Genomic DNA, 25,692 nt, shown 5'->3' on the forward strand with positions numbered 1-25,692 from the left:
GAACCGCTGTTGAAAGAATGGACATCCTTTGGGTATAGCAAACATCAAAAGCCAGAAAGATTCATTCTGTGAATGCCCAGTTGTGAGCTGGGATTTGAGACAAGAAGCTTCTAAGAACTTGAGCCAGTGCTCACCCACAGGTGAATGGGGCAAAAAGAGATAAAATGTAGGAAAATCTGCACAGTAAAGGGATTTTCAAATCTAAAGGAAATAAATGAAAATAAAAAAGAAAAGTTGAAAATATCTTCAAAAGAACTTTTTGAAAGATCTGTATTTTGCAAAGTGTAAAAATCAAAAGGAGAACAAATGAGAAAATATGACAGAAAGGGGGATAAATTCAGAATATGAAGATCTCCCCCAAATCAATAAGACACAAAGATATATCAATAAATGGAATAGGGAAACAAAAATTTTCACAAAATAATTACAAATGGCTAACTAACATAGAAAAAATTCAATCTTCTTGATCTTAAAAACAAATTAAAAATATTAACTATTTCTTCCTCTTTTAAAAATTAAACTAGTAAATGTCTGCAAGGATGGTCAACTTTTAGAAAAATAATTAACACGTCTAGAGGTCTTTAAAATGTTTGTATCTTTTCATTCGTGGAACTGTTCTACTGTAAGCTAGGATCTATATTAAGAAACTCAGAGGGGCGCCTGGGTGGCGCAGTCGGTTAGGCGTCCAACTTCAGCCAGGTCACGATCTCGCGGCCCGTGAGTTCGAGCCCTGCGTCAGGCTCTGGGCTGATGGCTCAGAGCCTGGAGCCTATTTCCGATTCTGTGTCTCCCTCTCTCTCTGCCCCTCCCCCGTTCATGCTCTGTGTCTCTCTGTCCCAAAAATAAATAAACGTTGAAAAAAAAAAAGAAAAAAAAAAAGAAACTCAGAAATGATGGGGTGCCTGGGTGGCTCAGTTGGTTGGACATCTGACTTCAGCTCAGGTCATGATCTCACAGTTCGTGGGTTCACCCCCCCCAAACCCCCCTCCCCCACCCTCCACCCTCCTCCACTCTCAGTGTTTGGGCTCTGGGCTGACAGCTCAGGGCCTGGAGCTGTTTCAGATTCAGTGTCTCCCTCTTCTCTGCCCTTCCCCCACTTGCACTCTGTCTCTCAAAAGTAAATAAATGTTAAAAAAAAGTTTTTTTAAAGAATCCATGTAGAAGAATCTTAATATATTCATCTTTTCCAAATTAGGAGATGTGCTGCAGGAATACTGTTTAGTACTTGATATCCTACTTTAAGAAAAAGTAACAGGAATGGCATGACAGCAACATAATATAATAAAGTGCTTTCTCAGTATGTATTTAATAGTACTCCTGGAGTATAACAAGATTGCTATTTTTAAAACAACTATAGGCAATATTTTAGACATTCTGCACTGATTTTCCTTGCAATCAAATGACAGATTGGTATAATTATTGCATTTTGTAGTACAGCTGCACTGAGGTAAGTTCATATTAAAGTATAGCTTATAATTTCATTTGTGTCCATATTAGAACTTCTCATAAAATGACTGATTTTATGTAGTTAAAGTACTCTACTGACTACTATTAAATACACTCCCATTTTTTTTAACCTTTCATAATAACAGCTATAATACAAAGGTGAAAAGCACACATAAAACACTGCAATGTGTCATGAGCAAACACTTAAGAGCTTAAAGGCTACCTATTATTGAAATGCCTAATATTTCAAATTAAAAAGATAGGTAGCTAAGCAACACTGCACTGCCAACTGTGCACAATATTTGGTCTCCCCTTTCATGTTGCTAGGAGAACATTACTGTAGAACTGCAAAATAGTTAACAGAGCAAAGATCTAAGAGCTAAAATTATGTAAAAAGAGGAAACTGAGGATTTTCAAAATTGTATATATTTACTAGGACGCAAATGGAAAATTTCCAAGGTTTTGATGACACTCTTTTCTTAAAATTTTCTTAAAATACAATGAGCCCATCAGCTCAGTTAAACTATAGTTCAAAGAAAAAAAAAAACACAATATACTGAGGCTACAGTTATAATTTACTTTAGAAAATAGCTGTTTGTTTTCAACTGTTTAATCAGTGGTAGTTTATTAGTATTTCCAGTCTATCTATATCCTGTCTAGAAAATATAATTTGTACTCTTCAAATTATATTAATAGTATAAATCGAACTGTGGTGAGCAGAATTCTAAGACAGCCCCAGATTCCCTCTCCCTGGTATACACTCCCTGTATAATCCCTTCTCCTTGAGTGTGGACAGAGCTGTAAATCTGATGGGATATCTCTTCTGTGATTAGGTTACATTATATAGCAAAGATGAAGGGATTCTGAAGATATGACTAGGGTCCGTAATCAGTTGACTCTCAGTTAATAAAAAAGGAGATTATCTTAGGGGGGGAGGGGTTGACCTAATTAGGTGAGCCCTTTAAAAGCGAGTCTGTACAGGGGCGCCTGGGTGGCTCAGTCAGTTGAGCGGCCGACTTCGGCTCAGGTCATGATCTCGCAGTCTGTGTGGGTTTGAGCCCCACGTCAGGGTCTGTGCTGAGAGGTCGGAGCCTGGAGACTGTTTCAGATTCTGTGTCTCCCTCTCTCTCTGCTCCTCCCCCGCTTGCACTCTGTCTCTCTCTGTCTCTCAAAAATGAATAAACATTAAAAAAAAATTTTTTTTAAAAAGAGTCTATACGTCAAGAGACAGAAGTCAAAGAGATAGATAATATTAGAAGCAGCCGAGATGCTCTCCTGTTGCTCTTGAATAGTCAAACAGCCAGTTGTAGAGTGGGCCACAGGCAGGGAAAGCAAGCAGCCTCTCTGGGAGGTGAGGGCCTCAGTCAGCCCTACAACCATGGAAAACTGAATTCTGCCAATTACCAGTAAACTTGGAAGAGGACCCTGAGCCTCAGATGACACTGCCATCCTGGCTGACACCTTAATCAAAAATATACTGCATGGAATTAAACACCATGGAAGAACTAGCAGAGAACTATTAAGATAGCAACAGAAATTATTCAAAATGAAGCATAGAAAGAAAAGGGCAGGAAAAATAAAAAGAGCATAAGTGAGCTGTGGCACCGTATCAAGCAGGATCCCATTTGTGCAACTGGAGTCCCAAGTGGGAAGGGAGAAAAATATCTAAGACAAATAGTGACTGAAATATTTCCAAACTTCGTAAAAACTATAAGCCACCAAATCCACAAAACTCAAAACTAAGCATAAGAAACATGGGAAAACCACATAAGGAACATCATAATCATATCAAAATCATTGCTGCTTTTATACTACACCAAAGTTGAGTAGTTGCAACAAAGGCCAGATGACCTACAAGCCTAAAATATTTAAAAAAAATTTTTTTTAATGTTTATTTATTTTTGACAGAGAGAGAGAGAGAGAGAGACAGACAGACAGAGCATGAGCAGGGGAGGGGCAGAGATAGAGGTATACACAGAATCCGAAGCAGGCTCTAGGCTCTGAGATGTCAGCACAGAGCCTGACGCAGGGCTCGAACTCACAGACCATGAGATCATTACCTGTGCCAAAGTTGGATGCTTAACCCACTGAGCCACCCAGGCCCCCCCAACAAACCTAAAATATTTACTACCTAACCCTTTAAGAAAAATGTACAGAGGAAGAAAGAATGATTGAGATGTGTTGTGACACCATGGAGGCCAGAAGATAATGGAAAGACATTTTAAGTGCTAAAAGAAATTGACTGTTAACCTAGAATTCTAGGGAAATGTACCAAGTGAAAAAATCTTTCAATGATGGTGAAATAAAGCATTTCTTCGTAAAACAAAAGTTTTGTGAATTCAACAAACCTATACTACAGGGTAGTATATACCAAATACTTATATTACAAAAGGTATACCTATCACAGATTTATACTAGGAGAAATGTTAAGAGAAGTTCTTCAGGCAGAAGGAAAGTTACATCATATAGAAATGCACACTTACACAAGGAATCCAGGGAGGGACAGACTGATAAATAAGTAGATAATTATAAAAATATTTTTCCTTGTTTTCATGTTTCTTTAAAAGATAATTGACTATTTTAAGCAATAAGGATAATAATGTATTACAGGGATCATAACACATGTAGAATTAAAACATACAAAAAGAATAACACAAAGGATGGAAGGGAGGGATTAAGAATACATCATTATAAAGTACTGATGCTAAACATGAATTAAATAATATTTAAAGAGATTGTAATATATTAAAGATGTACATATTATAAATCAAGCAACAACAGCAACAAAGTAGATTCACTAAAGTGGAGATAAAGTGGGATCATATAAATACTCAATACAAAAAAAGGCAGGAAAAGCAGGAAAAGGAAATAAAAACAGATGGAACAAATAGAAAACAAATAGCAATATGGTAGATTTAAATCCAACCAGAATTCAATTCAATTCAACTACTGATAATTACATTAAGTGAAAGGATCTTAACACACCAATTAAAAGGAAAAGATTGTCAGGATGAATAAAAACATAAAACAATAATATTCTGCCTATAAGAAACATACTTTAAGACACATATTGAAAGCAAACAAATGGAAAAACATACCATGGAAAGAGAAAGCTGGGCAGGATATATTAATGTTAGAACAAAGCAGACTTTAGAACAAGGGATATGACTGGGATAAAAAAGAACATCTCATACTGATAAACAGATTGATTCATCAAAAAGACACATGAATTCTAAATGTATATGAACTTCAACAGAACTTCAAATACACAAAGCAAAAAACTGACAGAAAAGGAAAAATTATAATTGTACATTTCAGCACAATCTCAGAATTAATAAGTTTAAAAACTCAGTAAGACTATAGAAAACTTGAACATTATCAACCAATCTGATGCAGTTGATATTATTTAGAATAACAATAGAATATATATTCTTTACAAGTACACATAAAACATTCACCATGACAGGTCAAATTCTGATCTATAACACAAGTCTCAATAAATTTTAAAGGACTGAAATCATACAAAGTATTCTACACAGTGGAATTAAATTAGAAATCTATAACAGAAAAGGTATTTGTAAAATCCTCAAACACTTAGAAATTAAATACATTCCTAAGTAAACCAAGAGGAAATCACAAAGGAAGTTAGAAATTATATTGAACTGAATGAAAATGAAAATACATTTCAAAATATGTGGGAGGTACATGAAGCATGCTTACAGAGATATGTACAACTTTAAATGTTTATATTAAAAAAGAAGAAATTTCTAAAATCAGTAATCTAAAATGCTACCTGAAGACACTAGAAAAAGAGCAAATAAAACCAAAAGTAACCAGACAAAAGAAAAAAGTAGAATTCAATAAAAGTGAAACAAAAAAATAGAGAAAAGTATCTATAACCAAAAGTGCTTCTTTGAAAGTTCAATAAAATTGGTAAAACTTCTGGAAAAACTGATTAAAATAAAAAAGGACAGAAGAATCAAAGAGGGGACATGATTACAGATGATGCAGACATTCAAAAGATAGTAAGAGCATATAAAAATAACTTTATGGCAATAAATTTGACAGGCCTTGAGAGATACAAACTACCATCTAATCTAGTTTTAAGCCAGAAAGTAAAACAGATATGTGTTTCTGTAAAGTGTACACATATTTTCATATTATTAATGGATCTGGAAAGGAGGGGAGCCTCAGTCTAGAAAGAGGAAAGGGCTTTCCAGAGTGTAAAACAAAAGGGATCTGTCCACTAAGGATGCCTATGGAATAACCCAAGAGGGTCAAGTGGAAACTGCAGGTAATAATGCTTAATACTTTTTAAATGTTCTCTACATCCCATGTGTGTATTATTTTATTTTATTATTTATTATTTATTATTTTATTATTTAATGTTTATTATTTTTTCAGAGTGGGGGAGGGGCAGAGAGAGGGACAGGGGATCAGAAGTGGGCTCGGCACTGACAGCAGTGAGCCTGATGCAGGGCTCAAATTCACGCACAGCGAGATCATGGCCTGAGTTGAAGTGGGACGCTCAACTGACTCAGCCAGTCAGGCACCCCAGCCATGCATATTTTTTAAAGAATTTTAAAAGCATTGCCTTTTAAATTTTTTTTTTTCAACGTTTATTTATTTTTGGGACAGAGAGAGACAGAGCATGAACAGGGGAGGGGCAGAGAGAGAGGGAGACACAGAATCGGAAACAGGCTCCAGGCTCTGAGCCATCAGCCCAGGGCCTGACGCGGGGCTCGAACTCCCGGACCGCGAGATCGTGACCTGGCTGAAGTCGGACGCTTAACCGACTGCGCCACCCAGGCGCCCTAAAGCATTGCCTTTTAAAGGCAATAATGATAGATAATATTATCACCATGCTCTATAGATGCGGAAAAGGTTTCCTTTTTCTGTAAAGGGCCAGAAAGTAAATATTTTAGGCTTTTCAAGCCATATAATCTGTTGCAAGTACTCAACTCTGCCTCATTAACTCTACCTCCTAGTACAAAATTAGCTGTAGACAATATGTAAACAAATGGATTTACCTGTGTTCCAATAAAACTTTATTTACAAAAACAGGTGGCAGGCTGGATTTTATCTGCAGGCCATGGTTTGCCAACCCATGCTCTAGAGAATGGTTGTCAATGGATTCAGAACATGCCATCCCAAAATAAGCTACTTTAGCATATTGATTATTTTGAACTGAAGGTACTTGAGAAACACCAGACGCAGGAAGGGCTCTCTGATCTTCGCCTTTCTACCTAAAAGCTGATCAAAAAATTTCTCATGAGAAAGGTGCTCTTATTGTTCCAGGAAGACAACATTCTTATCACTGGAAACTAGGAGTCAACACCAAAATGACTCTATAAAAACCAACCTACTAAAATAGCCCTTATCTTCCATTAGTTTCCTCATGTATTTCCTAGTCATTTTCCCACAATTTACTGCCCCTATTCCAAGCCCCTTTGTCTCATCACTTCTTCATAAAAGTAGTGTTTCTTTATTAAAATATATAAGCTCATAGTCCTGCCTCTTTGGGTATTCACTTTCCTTATGAAGTCCCTCATGTGCACATAAAAATACTAAATAAAATCTGTATGTTTTTCTCTTGTTTAACTGTCTTATGTCTCATGTCAAGCCCAGCCACACAACTTAAGAGAGTGGAAGAAAGATTTTCTAACTAACTGTATAGTGATTTTCTTTTAGTGTTGTGTTAATCTGTCCTTAACTTGACAATCTTTTTGTGGGATGTCATCTAAGAGATGAAAGCATTGGTGGGTTTTTAAGAGTCACATCTTTTGACACTGAGGTAATATGATTCTGTGAAAACAGTGGGAAATCAGTATACTCTTACATTATTTTATGATTTCAAACCATCAGGAAAATTTTCTCTGATGTGAAAAATGTCAATGACTTATTACATTATGACCTATTACAACTTACTTCACCTGAAAATCCAAAAAGTACACTTAAATTATATTTTATGCTATACAAAAAAAAAAAAAAAGCAAAAACCCCACTAATATACCAATAATCAATAATGCTTGCTTCCAGTTGTATAACTATTTCTAAATGGGTAAATAGTTAAGAAAAAAATAAGATAACAGGCTTTTGTTACTTTCTTAAGAAAAAATTAAAGTCCAACTCCTTGTTTTTAGGCAGTATTTTTATAACTTTTTAAATGTGAGTCTCCCAAGAGAATCATCAAAATGCTTTTAAGTGTTAAGGTCTGAGCATCGACATCTTCTCTTTTGAAATATATAGTTTAAAGAACAAATTAGGAAGCCTCCTCTGTGCTTAAGTGCAGTCATTCTTCAAAGAAAAAAAATTAATTTCAGTTAATTTTTTGCAAAACCTGTGCTTATTCCTAAAAAGACTTTAAACTTTCTTTTAAAACAAATTATCTAAAGTTTGAGAAAGGATATTTAAAAAAAGTAGTCACTTTTAGTCATGATAGTCATTATAAAATTGTTTAATGTATTTGTATAACAAAAACAAGTCTTAAAATTGTTTTTCCCATACTTTGCTTGTAATGATCTTTCCCATGGATAAAGTCCCTCTATATGGTTTCATCAATGACAATACTCTCAAACAGCCCTTTTCTACTTCTATACTGGTTGAAAACAGCAAGCTAAGATTTATAGTCTATTATAATCATTAATTTATTTTATTGTTGGCAGAAATAGCCAACTGAGATGTGCCAAGGAAAGAATTAATATAAGAAGTCTGAAAACTCTTAAAAATAAGTTGTTAAAGTATCAGTTAAATCTACTCTATCACAGACTTAAACAATTTCAGGTATAGTAAACAGAGCTATTTACCAGAATAAAAATTTTAATTAGTGTCTAACATAACTGTTTATAATTATTATATATCTCTCTAGCAATGTTATAGATTTAATAACACTACCTAAAAGTAAACATGTTTATTCCACAAGATCAAGATGTCTATTGGCATTTTTTTTTTTACAAAATTTTTTTTAATGTTTATTTTTAAGAGAGAGAGACAGAGCATGATCAGGGGAGGGGCAGAGAGAGAGAGAGAGGGAAATACAGAATCTGAAGCAGGCTCCAGGCTGAGCTGTCAGCACAGAGCCTGACGTGGGGCTTGAATTCACAAAACCGTGAGATCATGACCTGAGCTGAAGTTAGACACATAATCAATTGAGCCACCCAGGTGCTCCTATTGGCATATTTTAAACTAGAAATCTCTTGATCAAAATTAGGTAACATGGGTATTACTGTTTTCACAAAGTATTAATAACCTTGGAGATAGAACTGGTAAATAAAAAAGATAACACAGTCAAAATCAAACAATTAAATACCGATCAGGTACTGATACATACACCTGAATGTAGATCAAAGTAAAAATCTTTGAAAGGAATGTATGCTAATCTGGTTATCAAAAGCTATAATTGAAATATACTACACTAATTACCCACCAAACATGACTGGTACAGTGAAATGGAAGTTAATCCTGAATGTTAAAAATCTGTAACTAAAGATATGGATCCCTTTAATATAAAACATGACTTTTCTGGCATTCATATATCAGTTTTAAAGTGAATGATAATCTAAACTCCTATCGGGAAGCACATTAAGGTGATTTCAGGTCAATTTAGATGACAGATTAAATAACTCTTACTTAACATTATTTCGATCTGTTGCTAGTCGGCGTCTAACTGCTGCCAAGGGTGTATCATGAAGCTGAAAGGTACTGGATCTCAGCATGTCTATAGTCAAACAGCCAGTTTCTAAATCTTTAAGGAAGAGATCCTCTTGGGTTTCATTTTCTTTTTGTTCTATGTTACTTCTAGTACTGCTTTTGGTGGATCCCTGGGTTTAACTGCTATCAAGTTCATTAGGATAGGCATATAACAATGACAGCAACTAGTACAAGCAACAATGTATTTCCCGGACTTTCTTAAAAACTAAAATGTTAACTTACCTTATATTGCACTGTAAATTATAACCTTCCTATTAGAAGCACAGGATGCATCAGCCATGAGTGATCTGGTCCTACTTTCTTTGTTGTATAATGTACTTTTTCTTCTTTATATAGATCCTTTATCTTAAAAGTTGGTACAAATATATGGCTAAGGAACTAGCCAAGGAGTACATTACTTTTCCATTTCCTGGGGCAGGAAATGGGTGACATCACTTCTACTACTGTTTGCCTCAACGCCCAGAAAGTCAGTATTTATTCATTCACCAACAATTCTCTATCAAAGCACACTTATGCCCCTAATATTACGATCTGCACTTAATCCTTAAGACAAATAGAAAATCTATGAGTACCTCAGAAGCCATGTGATACAGTTTGATACAATGGAATATGGAAAATGAAAACATTCTTTATATTTGGCACATGTACAAAATTACAATAAATTTTAAAAGACAAAAACTCAATTGAGAACTGCCATTACGATTATATCATGGTATCTCAATTCAATGAAAATTCACTGTAAACATATTTTAACAAGTCTTCACTATGTATGCAAAACATTTTAAAAGAAAAATTTAAATTTTATAATTTCTATGAAGAAACACCAAAGAGTATTCTAAAAGCCTTTTGTCTTAGTAACTAAGATGATAAAGCTGTACTAGAAGGAAATAAAGTTAATTATTATCAAGTTCTTAATATTGAAAGCAATACAAAGGGTCAAATGTCTAACATTCATTAGGGACATTTGCTTTCTAAATACTCTGACCTGTGAAAGAAATGTGTATTTGTTTTTAATTACTGATCGTTTATTTTAGTCGTGCGTAGAAAATTCTCAAGTACTCAAGGTCCACTCATAAAAACTCGAGATTATCAGGGCTCTTTGACACTCATTTTTCTTACAACTTTGAACAAACCACTCTGTTAGACCACCCTCAGTGGTGGGGAACAGTTAAAGCATTAGTACAGGCAAACAGTGAATGAATTATATTCCAAATGTCCTTTTTATCATCAGTTTTATGGAAATCGGAAAAGATGTTTTTGAAAAGCTTCTTATAAGTCGTTGTTAGATGATCAGGATAGGTCACAAAAGGCTATTAAATTCTTAATATTGGTGAACTATCAGAATTAATCCTTCAGAGCAGGTGGCCCCTCAGATCAGGTGACCACGTAAGACAGACTTTCCTCTTGATTCGAGTGAGTCAACTATAGGTAAATTTTAAGTGAGTAAAACTAACCTTTAGCACCTTCTCCTGTCACTTCTTGTACTCACATCCTTTCAGATTTTTACCCTGTTTCAAGCCCTCATTGAGGAGCCAAGGACAACTGGGGTGGAGAAGGAAATCCGGAACAGAATTGTGAAGGCCAATTTCTAAAATAAGTAGATATTCATGTGCTGAATATTGAACTATTGATATTTAGTTCTTCCAAAATATGGTTTCAACTAACCAAAACAAGCATTACATCTATTGACATCTCATTCATCTCATTCCCTGGGGACAAAGTTCCTTTGTAAGAACTTTACAATGTTCATAGGAGGTACTATAGCATACGGGTTAAGAGGATGGTTTTTGAAGTCAAACAGACCTACATCCAAATTCTGGTTCTGTCACTTACGCGATGGAAGATCTTAGGCAAGTTACTGTTCTGAGCCTCAGTTTGTCTGTGCATAAAATGGGAGTGATAACTTTTTCAACGGTACTATTTTCTGATGATAATTACGATTAACTGTAAAATATGTTTTGCACCTACTTGCAGGTGCACAACAAATATGAAAAGAAGCAGAAGAATTTAAGAGATATTTAAGGTATAGAATAAATAGGAATAAAAACCAATATATACGAATGTTGTGAGAGGGAGAAGAAGGGATAAAGAGAGAGAGAGAAGGAGGAAGAGAAGACGAAAGAGAAGGAGGGGGGAGAGACAGAGAGAGAGAGAGAGAAAAAAAAGCCCAAGATTTCTGAAGCAACACTACTGCAGATACAGTGGCATCGAGATATAAAACATAATAGAAGAGCCCTTTAGGAAAGGGTGAATTCTGTTCAACAATGTGTTGAAGATCTAGGTGGAGCTGTCATACAGACAATAAGAGACTGTTCTGCAACTCAAGAAGGAGATGAGGTTATTCGGGGGATCACTGGCATATGAATATTTGAAAACCATTATGGTAGATAAAACAGTAGGGAGTTCATGTCCAGTAGGAATTTGTAAAAGTGACAGAATCCTAGAGACAGATCTAGGAAGGGATCAGCAACAGATTTTCAAAGGATGCAATCAGAGACACTGGAGGAAAATCACCATACAGTGATGGTCCAAGGGCAAAGAAAAAAGGTTTCAGAGAGATTAATTAACAGAGGTGAATACCACAAAGAAATCAAAGATGAGGAGGATGTGAAAATTAAGGAATTTTAGTAAACTTTCCAAGAAGAGTTATAGAGCAGCTGCTGAAGTACCAGCAGTACAATAACGTATCTTGAAAAAGAAAGGGGAATAAGGAAATGAAGAGAGCTAGTTTATTTTTTTTTATTGTGATAAACTAAACATAACATAAAGTTTACCAATTTATCCATTTTAGGTGTAGAGTTCAGTGGCACTAAGTACCTTCATACTGTTGTACAGCCATCACCACCATCCAACTCCAGAACTTTTTCATCTTCCCAAACTGAAACTCTTTACCCATTAAACAACACCAGTCTTTCCTCGCTTAGCGTCTAGTGACAACCGTCATTCTATTTTCTGTGTCTGAATTTGACCATTATAGGTCATTTCATTTCAAACAGCCATCCTAATGGGTATGAAGAAGTATCTCATTGTGGTTCTAACTTTATTTTCCCATTGATTAGTGATGCTGAGCACCTTTTCATGTGCATATTGGTCACCTGTATATCATCTTTGGAGAAATGTCTATTCAAGTCCTTTGTTTATTTTTTAACTGGATTGATTGTTTTTATATTGTTGAGAGCTAGTTTACTTTTAAAACATCAACAAGAGAGAAAGGAGAAAAAAGTAAAGCTTGAAGGGAAAGCTGAACTGAGGAAGACTGTTTTAAGGACTTAAAACACCTAGGTCAATAGTGGAGACTGTAAAGACAAGAGAGAGAGGTATAGCCGATGGAACGAGGTTCCTGATTGTGTAAGCAAGGTATCCCTGATACAATTCACACACTTCCTCCTTTGAGATGGACAGAAAAGATAAAGACTCATGAAGACACAAATGAGTCTGAAGGTATAGGAAAGGTATACTAACAATGTTTTTGCCTAATGACCTCATTTTTCTCCAGACTTTGGATGCTAAGTCATAAGCTTAACATTAAAGGGGACAGAATGAGGTAGAGGCATAAAGACTAGCAAATACTTGAGATGTATGCCATGGAAAATAGGACAGGGACCTAACTAGACATATTCAGCAGCAATTTTATCCACATGAAGTTGTCTGTTGTCTTCACTGTTGTTATTGTTGTCATTGTCATCAGTATCATCATATTTCAAAGGATGATTTGCAAAAGAACGATTAAAAGACCTGCCCAAGACTGGGCAGTTATTAAATGGTGGAGCTTGGATTCAATTCTAGTTCAGTCTATTACATTACGTTGTTTCCTAAGAATTGCTGTAGCAAAAGTAACAGCTTTAAACATAAATCTGTCCTAATCTAATTCCTTCTTCTGGAATAAAATCCTAGAGGTAGAATTGCTATTATTATTTATAAATACATACACTAACAAACTATTGTCCACAAAGGCTATATTAACTAACATTCCCATCTGCAATTTATGAGCATGCCCATTGCACTGCCTCCTCACCAATATCAACTATTCTCATTTTAAAAATTTTTACAAATTTGGTGAAAAATGGTATCTGGTTTTTTACTTTGGAGTACTTACTGACTAATGAAGCTCACATTTTTTAATTCCTTTTTTTTAATACTTATTTATTTAAGTAACCTCTACACCCAACGTGGGGCTCAAACTCATGACCCTGAGATCAAGAGTCACATGCTCCTGTGACTGAGCCAGCCAGGTGCCCCTCATATTTTTCATTTCTAATATAGACATTTAATATATCAGAAACTATGGTGACAAGTTTATAAATGCACAAAAGTTTTCAACCTTACGTAAAGTTGGTAAAGTATCAGTATTGAAATATTGATCACTATTTTCAAACAGCTTTACTATTTCATTTCTCCCTTGAAAAGTGACATTTTGGAAGTGACTGTCGTAAGTTATAATATGATAGCAGAGGTTAATTTATATGAATTTAAAATCATATCCCAGTTGATATTAAAAGAACAGCATATGACCTTCAAGTAGTTTAATTTTTATTACTTGCCTTATAATTTGAATAAAAATAAATGAACAGTATATTATTTTCCATTAGACTTCCGTTTTAAATTTGCAATGATTAGGGAAAGCTCTGTAAGATTTTAAAGCAATGTTAGCCAGTCCCTAGGCAGTGAGAGCGATAAGGAGTCAGCAACCTTTTCATGAGTTTCCAGATCTCGATAATTCAATAGGCACATTTCTAAAAAAGTGCCAGATTTTCTATTTGATAGACATTTCAGTCAACCTTTAGTAAAGTTTACCTATAATGAGGTAGGTATTATTGGAATAGAAAAACATTAAAATGCCAAAATAGCTACAGTAAAACACAATGAAGAAGAGTTATCATAAATGAGGACAGAACTGAAAAATGATCCAACTCCATGTCATGTCGTGACAGAAGCTAGAATTTCAGAGTCCAAGACATCTCAGAATTTAGAAAAGTGAGCAGAGATTCTAATTACACATATTTTGAAATATCACAAGTGTAAGATTAAGAGATGACATGAGACAAATAAACGTTCTATGGGCATACACTGCAAATAATTACCTGCAGTGGTCCTCAACCTGAGGTCTTGCCCTCCGTGAGAGGGGAGACTGTTCAGAAAAGGTAAGAGTGTTGCTTGGTATCATAATAACTGAGAAGTGCTTGGAAGCACCAGGAATGCCAAATATACTGTGATGCCCAGACCAGTCCTGCATAATGAGAAACAATGGACATACCAGGACACTATACAGACTGGTTATACTGGAAAAAATTTTATCTAGGATTAAAAAGTAATTAACAAAGCACAGATGAAACATTTGCAAGATAACCTTCTAAGTTTTAAACTAGGATCTACCAGGGGTGCCTGGCTGGCTCAGTCAGTTAAGCATCCGACTTCAACTCAGGTCACTATCTCATGGTTCATGAGTTTGAGCCCCACATTGGGCTCTGTGCTTATAGCTCAGAGCCTGGAGCCTGCTTCAGATTCTGTGTCTCCCTCTCTGCCCCTCTCCCACTCGTACTGTTTCTCTGTCTGTCTCGCTCTCTTTCTAAAAAGAAAAAAAATTAAAATTAAAGAACAAAAAAGCAAAAAAAACCTAGGACCTGACAGGCCACTCTCCAGTACTTCGCCTCTAGTAAACTTAACCTTTAATGGATACAGAGCTCTACAGTAATTTTTTGAGCAGCTGTCTGAATGAAAGAGACCAGTAAGGTTAAAATGTACCATCATCATGTATACTGTGCAGAGATGTATTAACAAACAGAGATCTTGCAATCTACTAATCTTTAAAAATATGAAAGGAATGCAAGAAGCCTTATAATTGAAATAGGGGGACCCAGAGAAACCCTGGAATGTGGACAAGAACACAGTGGGGGGCAGGGAACAGTGGGTAATATACCTCTGTTAAAGCAAAGTATTCACTGATACATAACATTTGAGTAAGTTGAAGTTTTTAAAAACATACATGGGTTTGGACCTTTGTTTGCACAGAACCTTTGCCTTAGATGGAGGGTCTTGAAATAATGAAGAAGATAAAAGTGTTTCATGTTGTTGTGTCCCAGAATTGAATCTCTCCCATATCTTAAATATCTAAATCCCAGGAAAGCATCTACTGAAAGGTCTCTAATCAAAATGTTTAAATTATGCATGTATGTATACACACACACACACACACACACACACATATACACACATATATATGTGTATATATATATATACACACACACACACACACACACACACACATATATATACACATATACATACATACACACACACACACACACACAACTTGTCTAATATAGAAACAGGTTGAAATATAAGATAAATTTAATTTCACAAAAGGGGACAATAATCATTAGGACCAAGAACAGACTCATTGGAGGTTTAAATTAGTCAGCATTTACTGCATTCACACCATATCTTTGTTACTTTCATAGCACAATGTAGTCAAGTGTACATAAGAATACAAGCTCCCGTGCTAGAATCTCCAGGTTTAAATACTGGCTTTACCATAGACTAGTTGCTTGATCTTGTTATACAAGTTGTCTCCTGTTTCTGTGCTAATACTTTGTTACAGTTTTTGTGTCTATGTTCATGAGGGATATCCTTCATGATCTGTGGTTTTCTTCTCTTGTGAGGTCTTTGATATCTGGGTATACTGGCCTCATAAAATGAAATGGGAAGCATTCCCCTCTCCTCAATTTTCTGAGATTGTGTATTATTTCTTATGTAAATGTTTGATAGAATTCACCACTGACACCATCAGGGTCTAGACTTTTCTTTGTGATAAGATTTTAATTTACAAATTCTCTTACTTGACTTGATAAAGGTCTATTCAGCTTTTCTGTTTCTTTTTGGGTCACTTTTTAATATTTGTATTTTTTCTAGGAATTCGTCCATTTCACTGTAATCAACTAATTTGCTGGGATAAAGATCTTCATAAAGTTTACTTATAATCTTTTTGATTACTCCCTTTCTTGCTTGTTTGGTTTGCTTTTCCTTCTTTTATAGAGACAGTGCGAGCAGGGTAGGGGGGCAGAGAGACAGAGAATCACGCTCAGCGTGGAGCCCAATGTGGGGCTTGATCCCATGACTCTGGGATCATGACCTGAGGCAAAATCAAGAGTTGGATGCTCAACCGACTGAGCCACCTAGGCACCCCTATCTTTTTTATTTCTAAAGGGGTTGTAGTGATGTTCCCTCTTTAATTCTTGATTTGGTACTTCTTCTCTATTTTCTTGTTCAGGCTAGCTATTAGCAATTTTATCTTTTCAAAGAAACTACTTAGGATTCCATTGACTTTTCTTTGTTTTTAATTTAATTTTTCTTTTTAGTAACTTTCTATATTTAGGGAAGTATTGCCTAAACATTGTTCTAGAAGCTAACAACTAGCATGGGCTTCATAACAAAAAATAACAATTCCATTGCTACTTCACCTTCAATTCTCCTGCCTCAGAATTAATCATGTTAGAGTTATCTAAGTAGATTAAGCAGTTATCTTAGGTAGCTATCTAAGAGCTTCTTCTGGTATTTATCTCTAATATTTCTAGAAAATATGCTTATATCACTATTTTGTTTTACAATCCTACACATTGTATCTCCTGATTTCCTATGCAAGATAAATCTGTTCCTTGACATCATCATGCTCCCTATTCTTCCCTTCCCCCACCAGTTCTCTTCTTCCTATCTTCCCTATATCTTTATGTTAAAATTTCTGGTAAAAGTGTCAACTGTTGCATTATTATAACTATGCAACTATTGTTTGAGTTGAGCCAAAAAAAATACATTCTGATCTTTTTTATATACAATTTTTTCCCCCTGAAGTTAATAGTTACTTCAACTCCCTGTTGGCTTAATTTTCTGTGTAGCTTATACTCTTAAGATATTACTAAACCTTCTCTTAGTATGGTTAAACACATCAGATATTTTATCATCACTCTACTGGTCCCACGGCCAATCATCTTGGAGCACTACACCATCCTGCTCTAGTTCATACTCTTTTTCTGCAAGTTTTCCTGAGACATACAATTGAATAGTCTGTAATTTAAAGAATATGGCTTCTATTCTATATGGCTGTCACCAGAGATTTCCTTTCACCATCATTAATCTGGGAGTTTTACGACTATCTCATGTTGATGAGTCAATCTCTTGTGTCTTGGATGGTATGTTTTCAGGTTTTTTGGCTTATCCCTTCATTCAATAAATCATCCAGTAACTTCTTGAGAAAGGATGAAAAAAAAATTTTTTTGAAACTTTGACTATCTTTCCTATACCATGGTATCTGAAGGGATAACTTAGCAATGAATAGAATCTTGAATTGGAAATATTTTCTCATATAATTTGAAGATATCACTCCACTGCTTTCTTGTTGTAAGCGTTGCTATTGAGAAGTGTGATGATGACACTGATTATTGTTCTTTTGATCACGGCCTTTTCCCACCTCCCATTCTGGAAGTTTTGTTTTTTACTGTTTTACTCTGTTTACTCCTTTTTGTTTTTTACTGTTTTGAAATTTCAAAATGATGTTCCTTGGAATGAGGTCTGTTTGTTTCACAGTATTGATCACTTGGTAAAACACTGAGTTCTGGAAAAGTTTTCTTCTATTATTTCTTAATATATCCTCCCCTCTATTTTTTCTGTCCTGTTTTTCTAGTACTTTTATTAGTCAGACATTGGATTTTACTAATTATTGTCTAAAACCATAAAGGGTATGAAATTTTACCCTGCTTCCATGGTAACAGGTGGGCCTAGAAGAGTTTCATGGATACTGGCAGAAGACATGAGACTCTTGGGTCAGAGATAAAGGACTTTATTACTCATGGCAGCATGAGCTTCTTCATGTTTCTGCCAGTTCTCCTTGCCTCCCAAGTCCCATGGGGGACAACGCAGTTGCAGGCCTAGGCAGATGCTATGCACATAATAAGTTTATGTAACAGATTAGGAAATCCTCAGATTTGAAAATTCTAAATTTTTTATAAGAAGCTTCAACACATCTGACCAAACTTTGCCCTAGAGGGAGATCTTATCCTTATTTTACTGTAGAGTAAACAAATCTGCCCTTTGCTCCTGAGACAGTCACTATTTGTCTTCCAAGACTGTTCATTATACAAACACCTTTGACAAGATAGTCTAGAACAAAAAGTTTCTGGGGCGCCTGGGTGGCTCAGTCGGTTAAGTGTCAACTTCGGCTCAGGTCATGATCTCACGGTCCGTGAGTTTGAGCCCCGCGTCGGGCTCTGTGCTGACCGCTCAGAGCCTGGAGCCTGTTTCAGATTCTGTGTCTCCCTCTCTCTCTGACCCTCCCCGTTCATGCTCTGTCTCTCTCTGTCTCAAAAATAAATAAATGTTAAAAAAAAAAAATTAAAAAAAAAAAAAGCTTTCTAAGTGTCTTTGCTCACTAGATGTGCAGAAATATGAGAGACTCATAGAATTGTATGCCAACAGTTATTCCTCCAATTTTCTTACCCTTTTTCTTCACTTTTCCTTTTGTCTCTTTATCCTACCTTTTGAGAGATTTCCTCAATTTTGCCCTCAAAACTTTCTGTTGAAATTTTTATTTCTACTCTCACAGTTGGTTTTGTTTTTGTTCTTGTTTTTGCTTTTAAGATGAGAGAGAGAGAGAGAGAGAGCGCGCACACAAGTGGTAGGTGGAGAGAGAATGTTAAGCATGCTCCACACCTAGTGCAGAGCCAAATGCAGGGTTCACAAATGTGAGATCAAAACCTGAGCCAAAATCAAGAGTCAGATGCTCAACCAACTGAGCCACCCAGGTGCCCCTACTCTCATAGTTTTAATTTCCAAGAGCTCTTCTTTGTTTTCCGAATATTCCTTTTCTATATAGTATCCTGTTTCATAAATAAAATGTCTTCTCATTTTTTTCTAAAGTGGTGGTGGTGGTGATTAAATTTTCTTTTCCGTTTGCTTATTTTGATTTTTGTCTTTCAAAATAAGGATATTCTTTAAAAGTCTGATAATTCTTAGTTGTATATTCATAGTTAGAGTGAAAAAATAAAACACCAATCATGCATCAGCAGCACTTATCAACCACTGGGCCTACCAGTGGGATAAACCAGTGGGACTTGGCTATTAAACTGGGATCCTGCAAATGTCAAAATGTACATTCTCTATTAGACTAGTATATTCAGGCAGAAATTATCCACCTTCTACCTGATAGTATATACGCATAAATGCCAGTGTTCTGGGAACTAAAGAGGAGGAGGACTTTGGCAGTTCCTTTTTGCACCCAACCTTTGATATGCCTGGTGCCCGCTTTCCCACGGTTCTACAGTACAAACTGGCTTGCTCTTACAGGTCTCCCCCATGATGGAAGTAGGGCTCAGCTCTTCCATTCTGCTAAGTTGGTTACCATTTGTTCAACTCTATTTCCTCTTCCAATTTTTACTACTTCTTGTGTGCTATTCTCTCCTCTTACATTTTCTTTGTCTTTTGGAGTTTATATATTTTATGTCTTTACTGTCACTTTTATCAGGATTTTTCAGGAAGGAGAATAAACATATACACTCAACTGGCCATGTTCTTTAAACATAGCTCATAAACATATTTATAAATTTTAGTACAAATTACTACATTTTTCATGATTTGTGCCAATGTACACTCCTCTCTAGTAGCGCGTGTGCTTTGTCATTACTATTACTACTTTTCATGTCTTTGCTAATATAAGAAATTAAAGAAAAAAATTTAAAATATTTACTGTATTTTTGAGAGAGAGAGACAGAGAGAGAGAGAGAGCATGAGCAGGGGTGGGGCAGAGCGAGAGGGAGGCACCGAATCTGAAGCAGGCTCCAGGCTCTGAGCTGTCAGCACAGAGCCGGATGTGGGGCTCGACTCACGAACCGTGAGATCATGACCTGAGCCGAAGTTGGACCACTGACTGAGCCACCCAGGCACCCCATAAGAAATTATTTGAAGTGGTACTTTATGGTTGAAATGAACAATTCTTAGATTACTAATGAATATTAACAAGTTTTCGTCAGTTTGTTAGCCATTTTTATTTCAACGTTGAGGCATGTCTATGTAAGTTCTTTGCTCCTTTTCTACTGAAGTGCTAGGTGTTTTTCCTTATCACGTTGTAAAAGTGGTATTTAAAGATGTTAATTGTGTAAGGAAAATATTTTTCTACCTTGAGATTTGCCTTTTCACTTTGATGCACACAACTTTTACATTTTACAAAGTCAAATATGTCAATTTTCTTTCATAATGTTCCATGCTTAGAAAGTCCTTACCTACAAATATTTACCAGTATACTTTTTCATTATTTTGGTATTTTCCATTTTTTGTATTGATCTATAATCTGATTAGAATTTGCTTCTTCCATGTGTTATAAAGCAAGAATCTAACGCCCCCCCAAATACTTTTGTACTGTTCTAGCATCATTTATTAAATAGTTCTTTAATTTCCCACTGGTCTATGATGGGACCTTTACCATTTGTATAATCTCGATACAGACTGAGGTTTCTAAGATAGCTAGGTGAACTATTTATTCTATGCATAAGACTCACCTACATTTTTGCAATAGTGTCATTCTGTATATCTAAACAGTATAGGCCTAGATATTTTAATATCTGCCAGGGCTAACTAAAATTGATTCTCGACACACAATCTTAAAAAATAAAACACATGCCTAACTAGATGAGACTAAAAAAAAAGTGTTATAATTAGTTAAATTACACATATTCATTCATTACTGACCTTTTCATTTTTCACTACATTTCTAAAATATTTTACTTCTAAGCAACCTTAAGTAACATCTGTATTTGAGACTATGCTAATATACATTCCTAACTACATACAAATTTCTCTTTTGGAAAGACTTTGTGTCTGATTATTCTTTTTTAATTTTAATTTTAATTTTTTTTTCTGATTATTTTTTTAAATCCCTAGTTGTCATTATTTTATCATTCACTCAACTCCACGTGGTGGTAATTCAACTTACCTTTGCAAACTAAAGTGAAATGAATGTACCATAGCATAGTCATATATTTCAAATCTTTTTTTTTTTTTTTTTTGCTTATTTATTTATTCTGAGAGGGAGAGCGTACATGAAAGTTGGGGAGTAACAGAGAGAGAATCCCAGGCAGGCTCCGCACTATCAGCACAGAGCCCAGTGTGGGGCTCAAACTCACGAAATGTGAGATCATATGACCTGAGCTGAAATCAAGAGTCAGCCACTTAACCGACTGGGCCACCCAGGTGCCCCTATTTCAATCTTAATCTTAAATTTAGGCGATTTTTGAAGTGGTTCAACTTTAAAATTAACATTAGTGACATAAATATAAAATAATTTATATGGGAAAATAATCCATTTCTCTCCATATCTGTCTCAGTAACATAGTTCTATACCTGCTTTCCTAGTAAACAAATTAAGAGAAAAATAATCACCTTTAAAGAGAAATTATCAATATAAGCATACAAGGTTAACCAAACTACTTTCTTTGTGTGTGTTTTTCTATTTCTTCATAATATTTTTAAGTCCGAACAAACTTCATAAATCCTTAAAAGGATTAGTTGTAGTTTCCTATATAGTAATGCCCCTTATATCAGTAATTGCAATTTATACGTTTTCTCTCTCTCTCTCTCTCTTTTTTTTTTTTTTTTTTTTTTGTTAGGCAGAGTGAGCAGGGGAGGGACAGAGAGAGTGGGAGAGAGAATCCCAAGAAGGCTCCTTGATGCCAACACAGAGCCAGATGTGAGGCTCTAACTCATGAAACTGTGGGATCATGACCTGAGCCAAAACTGAGATCAGACGCATAACCAACTGAGCCACTGAGCCACCCCTGCAATTTATATTTTCCTATGATTTGTACTTTTAAAATTTTGTTGTAGGACACTAGAATGCCTAAATTATTAATACAATGAATCTTACAATCTACATATGTACTCAGACATGTTTAATCAATACCACCATTGTTGGCTATGAAAGGAACCTGAAAATCATAAATAGGTCTGCCAACAAGCTACCTCTTAGTGACCTTTGGAGATCCCTTAACTCATTTAGCTTCTTAGCATGTCAAGACCCTTAAATTCAATAATCAATAGTCACCATACTTGTCCAGTGTCTACTATGTATCAGATGCTGCATTTAATGCACTGTCCAATGAAAATACTAACAAACTTCACCAACATTTGCAAAGAATGTATGTAACTTTAGCTTACAGGACTCAGAAGGAAACAGGGGCAAGAAAGAAGAGAAAGAAAGTTGGGAAGAGGGTTAAAAAGATAGAAAAGGAATGACAACAAATAAGGAGCTGGTCTTTCCCACTGTCAATTCAGATCTCTTCCTCTACCATTGTTAGCACTCTGCAACCATGCACAATCCTTAGGAAGGATTAACAGATGTGCTGTGCACACCAACCACCTCAGTGATTACCAGAGGGAGTGACGCCACACCCAAACAACACAATGTAACAGTATACGTCAGTCGGTACACTTTGAATCTCTCAGCGCCATGAAGCTATATCAACTAGTCCCTATTACCTAAACTGTGATTTCATCATCCCAAGAAGGAGTGGAAGAAGGAGTAAATCCAGGGTGTGAATGACTAGATTAAACTTTCTATCAATAGCCAAGAGGAAAGGAAAGAGGTCAGTTGATATGAAAATACATCCAATTATCAGAAAATATGGAAAAAATATATATTTGCTTTACCAAACTGTGGCTTCTAAAAATCATACACACTGTATCAACTCTGCTGAGGAACATTCACATTGTTTCCAGTATGTTGTGGCCACATGCAAGGCTGATATAAATGTTGCTGTACTGAGATTCTTATATGCTAGTACTTTTATTTATATATTAGTAGTACAGGCTACATTGTCATGAGTGGAACTATTAGGTTGAAGGGTATACTGTATATATTTAATGTGAAGAGATGTTACAAGATGACCTTATAAAAAGAAATGATTTCAGTATCTAGCAACAAGGTATACACATACGTTTTTCCTAGCGTCTCTGCCAGAAATGGACGTTTTTAATTTTTAAAATACCTTAATTGAGATACAATTCAGACAATGTAAAATTTGTACTTTTAACATGTACAATTCAACAGTTTTAGTATATTCACAGAGCTTTGCAATGATTACCACTAAGTTTAGAACAACTTTGTCACTCCAAAAAATGAAACCCGTACCCATTCAGAAGTGAGTCCCCATTTCCCTACCTCAATTCCAGTCCTAGGCAACCACTAATCTACTTTCTCTCTATATAAATTAACCTATTCTTGACATTTCATACAAATGACACCATACAATATATGGTCTTCTATGACTGGCTTCATTTACTTAACATACTGCTTTCAAGGTTCATCCATGTTGTAGCATATATCAGTACTTCATTCCCTTTTATCATTGAATAATATTCCATGTATGGAAACACTTATTTTACTTATCCATTTATCAGTTGATGAACATTTGGGCTGTTTCCACAAATTATTGGCTATTATGAATAATGCTGCTGTATAAGTTTTTGTGTGGATGTATGTTTTTATATACCTAGGTTGGAATCACCAGGTCATATGGTAACTCTACATTTAAACCTTTTGAGGAACTGTCAAACTGTTTTTCTAAAGTGTCTTTTTAATTTTTGCCAATTTGAAGGACATAAAATCGTTTCACTGACTTTGTAATGCACACTTCCTTACTGAGTTTGAGACTCTTTCCTTTCGTCCATTGGTAATTTAGGTTTGTTTTCTCTGAATTGCTTTTCATCTCTTTTGTCTTTTTTGTCTACTGAGTTGTTTTGTTTGCTTTTATAAACTTCTAAGAGTCTTGTGTATATTTTGGATATTAACTAATTTACTTTTGTCTTCTTTGTAAACATTTTGTCTTGATTCTAACATTAGTCCTTTAATGTTGTGGTATTTTGTGTTGTACACAATATTCTATTTTTATAGAGCTGAACATATCTTTCGGGTTTTGTGTTCACTAAAACATTCTACTTTACTTCCAGATTAAAATGCAGTTGCCTAGATTTTCTTCTAAAATTTTTATTTATTTTACTCTAAGTCTTTAATCTATAGAAAACTTACATCATATACAGTATGAATTAGAAATTTAAGCAGTTTTCTACTGAAATGATATATTGTCTTAATCATATATTAAATAATGAAATAAAATGAATTTTTTCTTTGGATTATCTATTTTAATATCTTTCAAATCACAGGTCAGGACACTTGCTGCTTTTAAAATCAACTTAGTAGGCTTTATTTGGACTTTTAAAAATATAAAATAGAAAAACAAAATATCAGTATGCATCATATATAATGAGGGTAAATATATCATGAAATTTTTATTTCTAACACAAACATATAAACACATATATCAAGGGTCATAATGCATGTAAAATGCATTTCTTATTGTGAATTGTAATGAATGAAGTTTGAGATCCACTCCACCATTGTATTCCACTAATCCATTTGTCTATTCCTTTGTCCATACCATGTGTGTCTAATTCAAGTGGCTGTGTTCTGGTAAGGCCATCTCCCTTTTAGCTACTATTAGACATTTGTTCTTCCACATGAACTATGTGGTCAATTTTTTCTTAACATTAAAAAAGTCATTTTGCCTCCATTTTAATTAGGATTGCTAATTTGGAAGAAATTTTACTTTTATGGCATTAAGTTCCCTGCACCCACCAAGTACTGGTATGCCTTTCTGTTTATGAAGCATGGTGTGTTTCTATATTTCTTATTATACAGGTCCTGTGCTTTACTTGTTAAATTTATTCCTAAGTATTTTAATTAAATTTTATTTAAAATTTTTTTTTCGGGGCGCCTGGGTGGCGCAGTCGGTTGAGCGTCCGACTTCAGCCAGGTCACGATCTCGCGGTCCGTGGGTTCGAGCCCCGCGTCGGGCTCTGGGCTGATGGCTCAGAGCCTGGAGCCTGTTTCCGATTGTGTGTCTCCCTCTCTCTCTGCCCCTCCCCCGTTCATGCTCTGTCTCTCTCTGTCCCAAAAATAAATAAAAACTTTAAAAAAAAAAATAAATAAAAAATAAAAATTTTTTTTCATGTTTATTTTTCAGAGAGAGAGACGGACAGACAGAACGTGAGCAGGGGCAGGGCGGAGAGAAGGAGACACAGAATCCAAAGCAGGCTCCAGGCTCTGAGCTGTCAGCAAAGAGACCAACGCTGGGCTCGAACTCACTAACCATGAGATCATGACCTGAGCCTAAGTCAGATGCTTAACCGATTTAGCCACCCAGGTACCCCCTAAGTATTTTATAGTTCTTTCTCACTGTTGTGAAAGAAATTTTTTTCCATTTCCATTCTTTGTGCTTACTGTAAATACAGAGAAGCTATCAGTTTTACTTATATCTGGCTATCTTACCAGATTCTTTTATTAATTCTATTGTTTATAACTTGAATCTCTGTGTTACCTAGATGTACTATTATATTTGCTAGGACCCTTAAAAAATGGAAATTATTTGGCAGTATAAAATGGCATCACTGAGAATCTTACTTAGCTCCTGACTGTAAAATGCTATTTAAGTAACGTACACA

General features: G+C 35.3%; 1 protein-coding gene across 7 annotated transcripts in view; it reads right to left on the reverse strand.

The window, feature by feature from the left end:
* The window catches only part of PIGK (phosphatidylinositol glycan anchor biosynthesis class K), a 170,823-nt gene that overhangs the window by 59,546 nt on the left and 85,585 nt on the right, over nucleotides 1-25,692 (reverse strand). For 3 of the 7 annotated variants that reach the window (XM_086717322.1, XM_086717325.1, XM_086717326.1), the window contains one exon: nucleotides 14,219-14,383. The exons of the other annotated variants lie outside the window; for them this stretch is intronic. In XM_086717322.1, the coding sequence (XP_086573448.1) occupies nucleotides 14,234-14,383 (150 nt within the window). In that variant the 3' untranslated portion in view covers nucleotides 14,219-14,233. Of the gene's footprint in view, nucleotides 1-14,218; nucleotides 14,384-25,692 lie in introns of those variants that run through there. 7 annotated transcript variants of the gene reach the window in all.

The sequence above is a fragment of the Puma concolor genome, chromosome C1 (assembly GCF_028749965.1).
Source record: "Puma concolor isolate L17-30 chromosome C1, mPumCon1.1.hap2, whole genome shotgun sequence".
NCBI classification, from domain to species: domain Eukaryota; kingdom Metazoa; phylum Chordata; class Mammalia; order Carnivora; family Felidae; genus Puma; species Puma concolor.